At 35.8% G+C, this 14,312-nt stretch overlaps 1 protein-coding gene across 1 annotated transcript in view; it reads right to left on the bottom strand.

The window, feature by feature from the left end:
* Nucleotides 1-1,844: 1,844 nt before the first annotated feature.
* The window catches only part of LOC138326970 (calmodulin-4-like), a 46,250-nt gene continuing 33,782 nt past the window's right edge, over nt 1,845-14,312 (bottom strand). Inside the window, exons 2-4 of the mRNA XM_069272935.1 lie at nt 4,514-4,608; nt 3,600-3,765; nt 1,845-2,286 (exon numbers count right to left, since the gene is read on the bottom strand). Of these exons, the coding sequence (XP_069129036.1) occupies nt 2,032-2,286; nt 3,600-3,765; nt 4,514-4,608 (516 nt within the window). The 3' untranslated portion in view covers nt 1,845-2,031. The remainder of the gene's footprint in view (nt 2,287-3,599; nt 3,766-4,513; nt 4,609-14,312) is intronic.

The raw sequence follows: 14,312 nt of genomic DNA on the forward strand, positions 1-14,312 counted from the left end.
CCCGAGATGTTTAGACCCGTTACACGACTTCTGGCCCTCTGTACAATGTAGGTGCGTCGGCTGGGTTGAGAAGCCCACGCTTGATTTTACTGCGAGTATTTGTCCTAGCGTCTGCCTGTTCAACACCTCGGGTAGTGACGTCTATCTAACTGGATATCATCATATTGTGACTAGCACTATGTTGATCAAATCACTTTTCCCTCTTTCTCCAGATCCAACTGGAAGCAGCCTGTGCCTGGCTACTTATCGCCGATATCAGATTCCTCTCGTCGGCTCCCGTGACCCGAAATAGTTGTACGTTCCCTAAACTCACTGACCGGGGAAGTCCTTGTTTCCGACCTCTGTAGACACTATGTCTTTGTTTCATACTGACAACCCTCCACCAGCTACGTGTACTGGTATTTCTGTTGTTTTGATTCGTTGGCCTCCATTCCGTCTTCACACGATACAATTGATTCGACTAGAACTGTGTGCTTATAACGTCTGTATCATACCAAAATGTCTAGGTGGAGTGATGTTGATTCCATCTCTGCTGGGAAAGTTATTCTCTGCAGGGTGTTTGCACTCGTCTCCCAGTCTCCCGTCATTCCACTTGGACACTCGGTCATTTGTGTTTTTGCTCTTTCGCATGCGAAGCAACAGTCTAGTACGTAAACGCCACCCATAGTTAACCAACATAGAATGATCTGTCCACAGCCTTCTGTTGATTGGCAGATTGAAACCTAAGGAAACGCATCTAGGGACAAGCCAGGTTACCGACCAAATATAAGATACTGTGCTTGGTATCCAACGGCACAGCTCTTTCTTCCGTTATAAGCTTGAACAACTGGTAGTATATACGAAGTCTAGTATAATCCTCGTGTTCCACGTCCTTAGAAGAAATCTGTTGAACCTTTCTGCTGAGCCGTCTTGCACGAGAGCGATAACGAGCGCGAGTTGTTCTGTCTTCTGAACCTCTGCCCAACTCTATAATCACTTTACTCCCGGAATCACCCCCCTCCACTTGATTTCTGTGAAGTTGCTCATGGACACTTTAATATGTGATGGCTTTTTCGTACAAAGCCGTAGTTGTTGAGTAGTTGTACGAGTTGCTTGGTTACAACAAGGCCTCGTCTGAGCATATCTGGTAATGTGATCGGATTTAACCAGAATGTATTCAAATTCTGGGAAGTGGACCAGGAGATTGTATTGGCACCAACTCTATAATAGAGCTAAAACTGGTCCAAGAGTCTCACGTCTAGAGCAGCCACAAGTCATGTCTTTCATATTTGTTCTCCATACCAGTAAAGGCATTGACGTACTAGTCAAAAGTTGCAATTTAGTATTAAAACAAACTTTATTATTTCCTTAGACAATTCATAAAAAGTATGACTTATTGAATAATTTTTCACGAGAATGAAGACTAAGCGATTACGCGGAAACCCCATCTCAAGAACATTTTCAAATAGAACGAGGCCCCATCTATCAGCATGGCGTTTCTTGCAGAAAACATACAACGATATTCAGAAAATGAAAAGGGTCGAAACACACATTGCAAATATGTTATTCAGTGTACTATCGGAAATCAGGCTGCTAATCAAACTAGAACTCATTCCTGACTATCTGTCGTAATGTTCAAAGTTTTGTTGCAGTCAGCCTTCAGGGACAACGACAATGGACAAAATTATGAATCCTTCCAATCGATAAAAGTGCAATGTGTAAAATATCATTGGTGTTGTCATAGATACTCTAGATGGAAATTTACTTACACATCACTACTCATCATAGACTAGTTTCTTAATTTTCTTTCGTGTTATGATAATATCTCGTGAAGAATTGCTATATTACCAGACATAAAAGACAACTTCTTGAGATGAACAGCATTTATTTAATACATTTTACAATAGGATTACATCGAATACTATCAATAATATTTGGATATGAAGTTTTTGATTAAATAAATTTCTGTCATAAATATATCACATTTTAAGACATATAATGTCGTATAGATTTACAAAGGGCAATGGGACCTCTTAAATGACTGTCAACCATTTATTTTTTCGCAGCACTTTCGTAAAATCGACAGAACTCCTCATAACTAACAGTCGTTCCTTTGCACCACTTCACCAAGAGATTCGATATGGTCGTTGCCTGGATACTAAGCTGGTCGTCAGATTTAATTCCCGCTAACATCTCGTCCTTCGTGAGACTTCCGCTGTTGTCTTTATCCAACTGTTTGAAGGCCATACGCATTACAGAAGATGTCTGTTTCATCCCCCAAATATCAAGGAATTCCTCGTAGTAAATCTGTAACGAAAAGGAACTTTTGAAAATAGTTTTAGGTTTTAGTGACCGTGTAGACAGCCAGGGGTTAATATGATAACGCTGCCATTTTGAAAACGTTCAAGCACATAATGTCAAACCTTAAATAGTAAAAATTCAATACACACGAACTAGACTAAAAATGTCCATCAAGGAATTCTGTGTACTATTTAAAAAATGCTCTTAAAAGATCAATTTGTTTATATGTCTTAGCGAGACAATTACTTCATTTTTGTTATGTTACACAACAATGTGCCGATGATGTGAAGCCGGTATATTCAGATCGAGTAGGGTTGCATTATTTTATGAGGACACAATTATCATTTCTAAATGCTAAAAACTCATCTAAGCCATTCTAAAACGTATTTTTTTCCGGGGGAGACCCCCGGACCCCCCTAACACCAAAATATCGCGCTTTCGGGCGCTCGCAAAATCATTAAAATACAGTGTAAACTCATCTCAGCCATTCTAAATTACAATATTTTTTCTCGGGGTTCACTCTCAGACCCCTAAAACACCAAAACCTCGCGCCTTCGACGCTCACACGCTAATTTGGCCAATTTGCGTATTCGTTAATTTCCTTTTAGCGACCCCACTGCCTATATATGTGTACATATATATGGTTGGGAGTTGAACTAATCTCCTGAAGGTGCGGCGGCTGGGTGGGGGGGGGTTATAAAATATTGAGGATTTTTGCCCCCCCCCCCCCCCATTACGTTTCATCTTCCTACGCCACTGCAGGATGGTAGCTATTATAATCGGTCGCTTTGCCTGCCATGTAGTTTGGATTTCACAAGGTTATAATAGTCTGTTCACTGTGATTGGCTGGCCAAAACGATTTACGTGTGTTTATTGGTTACTTGTTGTTGAAGATTTCATGTATGTAAGGGTACCAGTGGGGAAATTATTGCAAACAAATTATCATTTGATAAACCCAGAGAAGTCCTAACGTTGGTTTTCATATCTTGGGTCATCTTATGTTTCCCGCCATCGTCCTAATTACCGCGCGCTAGTTGACTATCACTGCATCAGATTAAACTTCAGCGAAGTGAATCTTCACTGTTAACACAGATTACACATGGACTTTTGCGTTCGTTTTTTGTAATCTCATCTTAGGCCACCGATATAAATATACACTGAATTTCCTTACGTTATTATTGGTTTTAAGAAACTTTTATTATTTGTTTCGGAAACGTAGTAGGCCTATAGTGTAACAAATGTTCTTTACTCCAGGTTAATCCGAAATTAACTAAAATGAAGCATAAAATTAGAAGATTATAATACGTGAGATGTTTAACCTTTTTATCAGCATCCTCTGTGATAGCCAACAACATGTCTGAGATTTTTTCCGCCGTCACATTTAATCCAACGTCTCCACTCGCTGCCTTTAGTATCTCATCTCTGGTGAGGTAACCACTGTTGTCTGCATCAATCTTTTTAAAGGCACGTCTTAAAACAAGAATCCTGCGTAAACAAAAAAGTTTGTAAACAAAAAACTCGTGGGAACAAAATAAGAAATCTGTAAGATTTTACCTAATCGAATATAGACCTCCAGGAAACACGATCAACATTTATAAATCAAAACTCAGTATAAAACAGGACAAAGTCTTATCTTTAAAAGCGGTCCATAAGCCTTAACGGTCATCTGACTATTAGCACAATAAAACATGGTGGAAGCAAACATCTTTGGATCAATACGAAATAATCAAATGGGCTGACGTTGCTCACCTTCTTTGCGAGTACTAATACAGGCATTAGGAATTTTTCAATAGAAGTTGGAAGTATCTTATATATTTGATCGCTTTTACCTCAAAAGGTATGGGCAAGAAGTCGTTTTAAAGTAAATAAGCCTGTTTGACCTGTGTGACCTTGAATTGAGCTCAATGTCATTCATTTGAACAAACTTGGTAACCCTTCATCCCAACATGCTACATACCCAATATGAGGCCTCTGGGTTATTGACAAAAAGTTGTTGTTAGCATTATAGCATATTTGACTCCTGGCCTGTGACCTTGAATGAAGGTCAAGATCGTTAATGTAATTTGAAAAAAGACCTCCCAATTTGCTGCTGGCCCTTTATCAGTACTTTGGGTTTATCGGTTATTGAGAAGAAGTGTTTTGATAAAAAGTTGCCCGGCGGACAAAGATACTGTACGATTGTTATAGGTCGTACTGAGAACAGCAATAAGTCTTAAAACTCGTAGAAACTTACTTAAAGTCAACTTTAGGGACACGTTCTAACGCTGTTGAAAACTCCTTCTTCGATATCTTGTTGTTTTTGTCGGTATCCAATTGGCAGAATATTTTCTGGAATAGAAATGTGAGCAAAGCATAAAACGTAGGGGCAACGAATAATTTTACCTCAATGATGTGTTGCTACACTCACTGGTAACCCAAAATGTGTTAATCTTGCCGAAACTTGTTAGAATAACGGCAGAATACTTAATTTTTAACAAGTTTCGGCAGGATTAGCATATGTGCTTTTTTATTCAGTATTAACCCTTTATATTAAGACTTTTCCTCAGAATTCCAATTCGATTAATAAAATTAAGTATTTCTGCCGTAAAATTAAGTATTTTTCTGTCCGCCGTGGGTCGTGACGGCTGACGGCCGAATAACAGAGGGTATCAGTCACAATTACGTGCACGGCTATTTATTGCTACATTGTCGGAGGTTGGGAATCGCCAAACTTTTCCGATGCGACGGTGAAATTAACAGATTCGGCGATAGAATTAAGAGTTTCTGCGTTTATATTCAGTGTTTCTGCGTTTATATTCAATGTTTCTGCGCTAATATTAACACATTTCGTCGCTTACATCGAGCGGGCGCGCCGAGCCGTGACGGCCGAGCACACGGCTTACACAGGTAAACTTTACCTTGTGAAACGAGACTTACAGTACGTACAGCCGCCAGCCGATTGTATCTGTAAAATAATTATGTTTACAATTCTCTTTTCCCCTTTAAAAATACATATATATCCTCATTATCCTATTCTCCTATCTTTTGTTGTTTTCTTTCCCGCGTCTCATCATTTGAGCTATGCATTTTGCACCTTTTTTCGGAAGAGTTCCGATACGAGCGGTAACAAATGAATAACTGTCTAGGTTATGTGTAAAATATGTGTATATACACGGGGATTAACTATGACAAACAAATCATGTGTTTGATTATGTGCATTTACATGTATGTATATTCTTCTCACAAATTTGAATTGTTGACGATATTAAAATAAGATCGTTTTCCATAAAATAAATAAAAATTTGTTATTTACAGACGTTTTGAAAGATATTTTGCTGTTGCCTTTAATTGTAAAATGCTGATTAAGTGTTATACATAATGATCTGCTTTTCAGGTTTGCTGAATTGATTTGATCAGAAACATATATACTGCGTTTATATTCAATGTTTCTGCGTTTATATTCAATGTTTCTGCGTTTATATTCAATATTTCTGCGCTAATATTAACACATTTCGTCGCTTACATCGAGCGGGCGCGCCGAGCCGTGACGGCCGACCACACGGCTTACACGGGTAAACTTTACCTTGTGAAACGAGACTTACAGTACGTACAGCCGCCAGCCGATTGTACCTGAAAAATAATTATGTTTACAATTCTCTTTTCCCCTTTAAAAATACATATATCCTAATTATCCTATTCTCCTACATGTATATTTTGTTGTTTTCTTTCCCGCATCTCGTCATTTGAGCTATGCATTTTGCATCTTTTTTCGGAAGAGTTCCGATATGAGCGGTAACAAATGTACACGGGGATTAACTATGACAAACAAATTATGTGTTTGATTATGTGCAATTACATGTATGTATATTCTTCTCACAAATTTGAATTGTTGACGATATTAAAATAAGATCGTTTTCCATAAAATGAATAAATATTTGTTATTTACAGACGTTTAATTGTAAAATGCTGATTAAGTGTTATACATAATGATCTGCTTTTCAGGTTTGCTGAATTGATTTGATATACATTAAACGACCGATATCATATTCTGGTAATTATTTGATGTACTTTGTTGCATGTAATTCCAGTATTTATTTATTTCTGCGTTTCGGGCGATGAGGCGTCTGATAAAGCTGTGACCGAGGATGCAGGTCTTCTTGGTGTCGCTGGACAGGTATCGGTAGGTTGCTTCTTGAAAGGTATTCATGTTGTAAGATACTATAAGGATTGTGTGAGTGAGTATTTATAGCCTTGGCTACTGATATTTTTTGTCGGAATGACAAAGACTATAAAATCAAAACAAGATTCCGGCAATTAAGAAGTTTAATTGGTCATTAAAAAGATCACTCTTTCTCACAATTGTTTTTTTTTTATTTAATATTACATAATTACATGTTTGACTTAAATAAACAATGGTGATATACTGTCTTTGCTAATTAGTCAGTGTTATTGTAAAGGTTTTTACTACTACCCTAATTACGAGGCCATGCCCAGGCCTATGTTATTACAACGAAGCGAACTTAGCTTGGTCATGTATGATTTCTTTTGTGTCGTCAAAGAGAGGTACTCTGGATACGACCATAAGGAGAGTAGTATAGGGAGCTGTATTCATCGATTGGTTAAATGATAAAACATGTATATTTCTTCATATTCCAGTTTACACATAATGGTAGTGAGGTTTCAACGAATTTTTTAAAATTATTATTTCTTTGTCGGTTAACTTATTGAATCTGAAACTTAACGACATACATTAATTTTTTATACGTTTCTGATTCAGTATGCATTTTTTATACTCGTGACGTCGTTACACCTAAAAATATCTTTAAAAGGGTTTTTTCCTAATATTACTATCACTGGACAATATTAAAAACGTCTTTAAAAGCAACTGGTTAGCTGGGGATATTTGTTAGATCTATGTACAACTCGTTATAGGAAATGACATCGGGATATACCGGTATCTGTATTAATCATCATATCTTATTTCTAAAAAAAGAGACACAAAAGTGAGAATAATATTGGTTTGAACCGTCATGGCACGAATCGAATAAAGCACTAATAAGGTCACATAATAACAGAATTTTCATACAATTTTCAGTTTAAGAGCACACCTTTCGAAACCCAGTTACTGGGAGTTATCATAGCTGGCATGTTATTTATTACACCATAAAATACACATTAACATGGAATATTGTGTCAACACAAACCGACCAACGGCTAGCAATTTTTTCAAGGCTATATTTAGTGCGTGACGTAATCGATACACAACGTCACTATGATAAACATAAAATATCATATGAATGATCACTGTGCTATACATTTGTTAAAAATTATATACTCAAAATGCTAATCAACGAAAGACAGAGACTAGATTGTCAGTGAAGTTCGGGAAGACCCTTTTTAACCCACACTGGTAAGTCCAAAATAGGTAAAATAACCGAAACTTGGTAATTTAACTGGGAAATAGGTAAAAATTACCAATTTTCGGTTATTTTCCCAGTTGTACAGTTATTTTCCCAGTTGTAGAGTTAAATTACCAATGTCCAGTTAAATTCCCTATTTACCAGTTAAATTCCCTATTTTTCTCAAGCCTTGCCCGGAGGCTATATTCTTCACCGGGAGGTGTGAAGACTCCCGCTGTGAGACCATGCCTCGCTGGCACAGCAAATTTACCTGTGTCCGGTCGGCTAACTGGTCGGTACTTACTGTGGGCATTTCTGGGCTACTATCTAGAAGCCATTTCTTGTATTTTATTACGTTTGTGATGTGTGTTACTGTTTCAACAGTTTTAATAACGTAACCTGCAGTTCTCGTTTCAGATATCGTAGGACCAGAGAAGATCGAAGAAACTACCAAATTAACATCGTGATGCATAACTGTTGAAGAGATGAACGGGATTAATTTTGAAACTATTTAAATTATACAACATACACTGTATCTCTTGTTTATTTTTTACGAACAGCTGGTTGATCGTATAAATCCTTGCTAAAGTTTTTAGTTCTATTTCAGAGAAACGAAACATCGTGATGCCTGACTGTTGAAGAGATGAACAAGATCGATTTTGAAATAAATCAAATTATTATCTCGCGAAGAAGTATTGTGTATTTTGAGGAAATAACAATAAAATGGCATTGTTTTGTTTTGTTTTTAAATTAGTCACCGTAACCAGAAACTGATTGTCCAAAACATCGGCGGTCCACCGTACTCCGTGCACATTTCAATGTCTAGAGATACTACACATGAATAGTTATTAGAAGTGTTTGAAAAGATTAGAATCTAGTCACTTTAAATCGTCACAATACGTATTTAGTATGTTTGACTTTGAGATCATTAACCAATTAATCGGATAGCAGATACGTTGGCTTGCAATAATCACATTGTGAGTAAACTCACTACGATATAACCAGACCCAAGCCATGGCTAGAAATATATAACAATACGATTGAAAATATCACTAACCTTGCAGACCCTTTCAGATTATTAATTATGTAGTAATTAATTGTAGCACCAGAGAAGATCGGAGAAACTATCAAATTAACATCGTGATGCATAACTGTTGAAGAGATGAACATGATTAATTTTGAAACTATTAAATTATAATACACTGTCTGTCTCTTGTTTATTTTCTATTTCAGATATCGTAGGACCAGTGGAGAAGAAAACCATTATGATAGTAATTCAATATTTATCTTGTATTTACAAATTACAATGTCTAACATAAACCTTTGCCGACAAGATTCAGACTGGCCATGCATATAGGCACTTACGGTGACCAGCATCATATGCTTCACAGTGTTAAAAGATTACACAAATATGTTTTAATTACCTCCTGTATAGACCCTTCTGAAGCACCAGCGATTACAAAAGGTAACATCCATGATTTGAGTAAGTAATAGTATGTACGTCCGAATTTGTCAAACAGCAATGATTTATCTAACACAAATGTGCCACCCCACGTGCTAGCCTTGGACCATACCAAATATCTTTAGGGTGCAAAGGTATATATTTCCTGCCAACAGTGTTCAACTCTCAATACCTTTTGAAACTGAATCATAACCAACGTAAATATCTGTGTAAATTTAGAACTTCTAATTTAAAATTCCCTATAGAGACAGGCAGATGGAATAATATCCCTCGCGAGGAAAGGTTATGTCCTCTCTGTACAAATTGTGTTGGAGATGAGTACCACTATCTATATGTATGTAATCATGAATCTGTTGTAGCATTACGAGAAATTTATATGCCAAGATACTACTTTACTAATCATAATTATCGCAAAATGAAAGGAATGTTTACTATATGCAATACAGCTCTATTAAGTAAAGTAAGTAGTTTTATTCAGAGAGTAATTAAGCTTCTTTAAACTATATAAGGAAAAATAGAATTGTTGGTTTCAATGTATTTAAATTTGCCTATTGATGACTGTGTCCATCTATTATTTCCTTCTTTATTTTCATTTTTATAATTATTATTTATGTTCCTTTTGACCTCTTCTTGCATATGTACATATGTCATGAGTAAATAAAAAATCTTGAAATCTTGAAATATTTCCTGCCAACAGTGTTCAACTCTCAAATAAATGTCCCTTCCTAAAAAGAATTGGCGTCTCTCATATTATTATAAGGCCGCTTGTCATTGAAGTTGGGTACGCGTGTCCCGAAACGATCACGTGGCGGCACGTAAAACTCTTCAATTCCTGAAGTTGGGTAGCTGCCAAGATTCGGTGAGAGAAGTGATGACAAGGGGCGGAGTCAATCAGATACCAATCAAGGTACACTTCGTAATTTGATTGGATACAATATACACTGAAATCGGAATGCACAGTCGCTGACCGATTTTATATATCGGGACGCTGATTATATACCAAATATTCCTAAATATCAAATCTGAAAATATTTGGACATTCATATGTATAAATTAATTATATAAGTAATATGCAGTTACAACTCGACTCAAATATAAGTAGAACTACTAAAAGTTACAAATTGTGTGTTCTCAGTAGTTCTTATTAACTGCCATATTGTATATATATTAGATAGGAACATATGAAGGTATTGAACAGCAATTTGTTATCCAGACGATTAAATTTTTTGAGTGGTTAAAATTAAGGGTCCTGATGAAAAAGATAAAAGACACTCTGAGAGAGACAGAAGACAGCTGTGAGCGCCAGCTACGGACGATATGGTCAGCTGCAGTATACAGGTATAGAAATTAACGCAGCACGACATTGGCTATTCGGAAGTTTTCTGATTTTGATACTCGAAATCTACTATTTGGATTAGACATAGACATCTTTAGTCTCATTTGTTTTCGTCTGACACTTGCATTATTTATATTGTAAGTACGCTAAATCACAGTAGATACTGATAAATAAGCAATGGTATGGTTAATGTGTGCATTAAATCCCATGATCGATTTCAGACATAATGCAATAAATAGATGCATCAAGATATATGCAAAAAAAATAAAAATCTGTTTAGAAACATACTTATTGTATGGGCAGGTTTCGTGAAAAAGTCAGAACTTTGTTAAGTGGGTTTGACCAATCCCGAGTTGGGTTTTAGGTAACATAATCAAGAACATTTATACGTCCTTGATATAAAAGTCATGTATATATGGTTCCAAACATGGCGCATATACAACGTACATGGATTATTATGTACATTTTATTGTGTATAATTATACAGTAACCGCGCAGAGATGTTCATTTATCAACGAGAGGTACATCAATATATGTTTGGTATAAATTCTTATTACATGATACATCTTTGATACATTGTGAATTGCAAAGTTTGTGACTGTAGAATGAAATTTTACGTAACAATTGAAGAAATTCTTGATTAAAGCATCAAGGATATGATGCTTGACATACGTACACACCGATGATTTATCATTACAAACATTGTGTTGTGTGTTGCTAACAGAATAAATCGAGATACATTTATTACAATACCGTAAAACGTTTCAACATGTGGTAGAAAGAATTTACTTTCGATATTATAAAAGATCTAAATATTGAGATATTAAGCAAAACAAACTATTTTTTCAGACCGTGCGGTCGCTTTCAATTTTTAATCGATATACTAGTAGATACACCGACATTATAGATATATAATTAGCCATGCCTTTGGTTTGATGGTTATGTAATACCTTGACCAGGATGTTATTTACCTGTACCCAACGCCATTCATCGAACTCACCTGTAATTACCTGGCCGCGGGCAATTTGCTATTCGGTGGACTATATCGGGTATTTGCTATTGTCTTACTGTCAATCAGGTTAGGACATCCGTTAATTGGATTGTGATTTGAATTATGGAAACCCCGTACATCTATGCTCTAGGTTTTTTTATTGTCACCTCCATTTTTAGAATGAAGATACCTGATCATACCTAGGAATACATATTACATACACACACATATATACATGTCGTACGCAGGTAAAACAAAAATGGAAGGTGACTTATTCAGAAACAAAAATGGTTCTAAGAACTAGTTCAACTAAAGGTTTAACCTTAAAAATAAATCCAGTCTAGACTGTAATTACGGAATCGTGGCATATAGCAATCACCAGTAATTTCTAAGGTATTAGTAAAAATTCTAAGCATGTATTTTCACCGTTTCGAATCTTAATGTACATGTATAGTCATACAAGAAGGGTTACAACATTATCACACTAAATATACTTATTTAAATATCACTTACTATATTTTTAAAAAGGTACAAGATATTATATCTATTTTTTAATGCCTGTATACGAATAATTTCAATTTTCATTTGAACACTGTATGTGGTTACTTTTTGGATTATACGATAAATGTTCATATATCATACTATTAAATCTCGGTATGATATACAAAACAGTCGACAATGAATATACTATTAAGGATTTAGTATAATTTTGAAATAATGAATTTAAATCTACACTTAAACTGTAATATAGGAACATATATCAGAAATACCATTGATGTATTTCTGCTTTTTAGTAAACGTTATGGATAAAGTTTCAAAGGCAACAATATAGATATAAATATTATTTTCGGTATAAGTTCGGTACTGTAACTCCAATATCACATAACTGATAACCGTCCACATTTTATTTTTACTCAAAAACGGTGCCGTGTTTGCATCATATCGTTATAGCAGAAGTTTGAATGAAATAAAAACACGGATTCTAGATATATTCATGCAAAATTTTGGGATTTTACTCGTAAAAAGATAGTGTTAGATTATACTCTTTTTTTTTATTACACTGAAATTTACATCATATGCTATCTAAATCTCAGTCCAGACTGATCCGAACATCATTTTGATATCGCTATCAAATTGGACTGATTATCTAATCTAAAGTTAAATATATGCTTGTTTGAATTTTTGAAGTGGTGTAAATGGAATGTTTTGAAACTGAAAATATCTACATCATAAAGCTAGAATAACAATATACTCGAAAAACTCAAATTGTAGATCTAACGTCATCCTCGATACTCCAGGGGTTCAGATCACTTACGATCTCTACACCCCTGGACTATCTCATAGTGAAATTGAAGGCAGCTCAGCTGAAAATATTTGACCAATCACAGACCAGCAAAGATTTCCTTTGAAGACTACAGAGAGAGCGACTCCCAACTTCAAAGCCACATAGTCAACCACAGTGTACCGTCAAATACGGCTCATTTCTTGAACTAGTATCGGAACCCCTCAAGCCACATGTTCAACTAAATTACTTTTTGATCTAACTATCAAAGCACTAAATTACCTGTTCTGTTCTGTTGCCTCCAGTTTTACGATGAGATAGTCCAGGGGTGTAGAGATCGTAAGTGATCGGAACCCCTGGAGTATCGAGGATGATCTGACGTATACGTATATATGCTGTATACATGTATAGTTCTAGGCTTACCTTGCGTCACGGCTCGGCGCGCCCGCTCGATGTAAGCGACGAAATGTGTTAATACAAACGCAGAAACATTGAATATAAACGCAGAAACATCGAATATACACGCAGAAATAAATAAATACTGGAATTACATGCAACAAAGTACATCAAATATTACCAGAATATGATATCAGTCATTTTATGTATATCAAATCAATTCAGCAAACCTGAAAAGCAGATCATTATGTATAACACTTAATCAGCATTTTACAATTAAAGGCAACAGCAAAATATCTTTCAAAACGTCTGTAAATAACAATTTTTTATTTATTTTATGGAAAACGATCTTATTTTAATATCGTCAACAATTCAAATTTGTGAGAAGAATATACATACATGTAAATGCACATAATCAAACACATGATTTGTTTGACATAGTTAATCCCCGTGTATATACACATATTTTACACATAACCTGGACAGTTATTCATTTGTTACCGCTCGTATCGGAACTCTTCCGAAAAAAGGTGCAAAATGCATAGCTCAAATGACGAGACGCGGGAAAGAAAACAACAAAAGATAGGAGAATAGGATAATGAGGATATATGTATTTTTAAAGGGGAAAAGAGAATTGTAAACATAATTATTTTACAGATACAATCAGCTGGCGGCTGTACGTACTGTAAGTCTCGTTTCACAAGGTAAAGTTTACCTGTGTAAGCCGTGTGCTCGGCCGTCACGGCTCGGCGCGCCCGCTCGATGTAAGCGACGAAATGTGTTAATATTAGCGCAGAAACAATAATATAAACGCAGAAACACTGAATATAAACGCAGAAACTCTTAATTCTATCGCCGAATCTGTTAATTTCACCGTCGCATCGGAAAAGTTTGGCGATTCCCAACCTCCGACAATGTAGCAATAAATAGCCGTGCACGTAACGAAGTTGGGTAATTGTGACTGATACCCTCCGTTATTCGGCCGTCAGCCGTCATGACCCACGGCGGACAGAAAAATACTTAGTTTTACGGCAGAAATACTTAATTTTATTAATCGAATTGGAATTCTGAGGAAAAGTCTTAATATAAAGGGTTAATACTGAATAAAAAAGCACATATGCTAATCCTGCCGAAACTTGTTAAAAATTAACTATTCTGCCGTTATTCTAACAAGTTTCGGCAAGATT

Source organism: Argopecten irradians, chromosome 1 (assembly GCF_041381155.1).
Source record: "Argopecten irradians isolate NY chromosome 1, Ai_NY, whole genome shotgun sequence".
Taxonomy (NCBI): domain Eukaryota; kingdom Metazoa; phylum Mollusca; class Bivalvia; order Pectinida; family Pectinidae; genus Argopecten; species Argopecten irradians.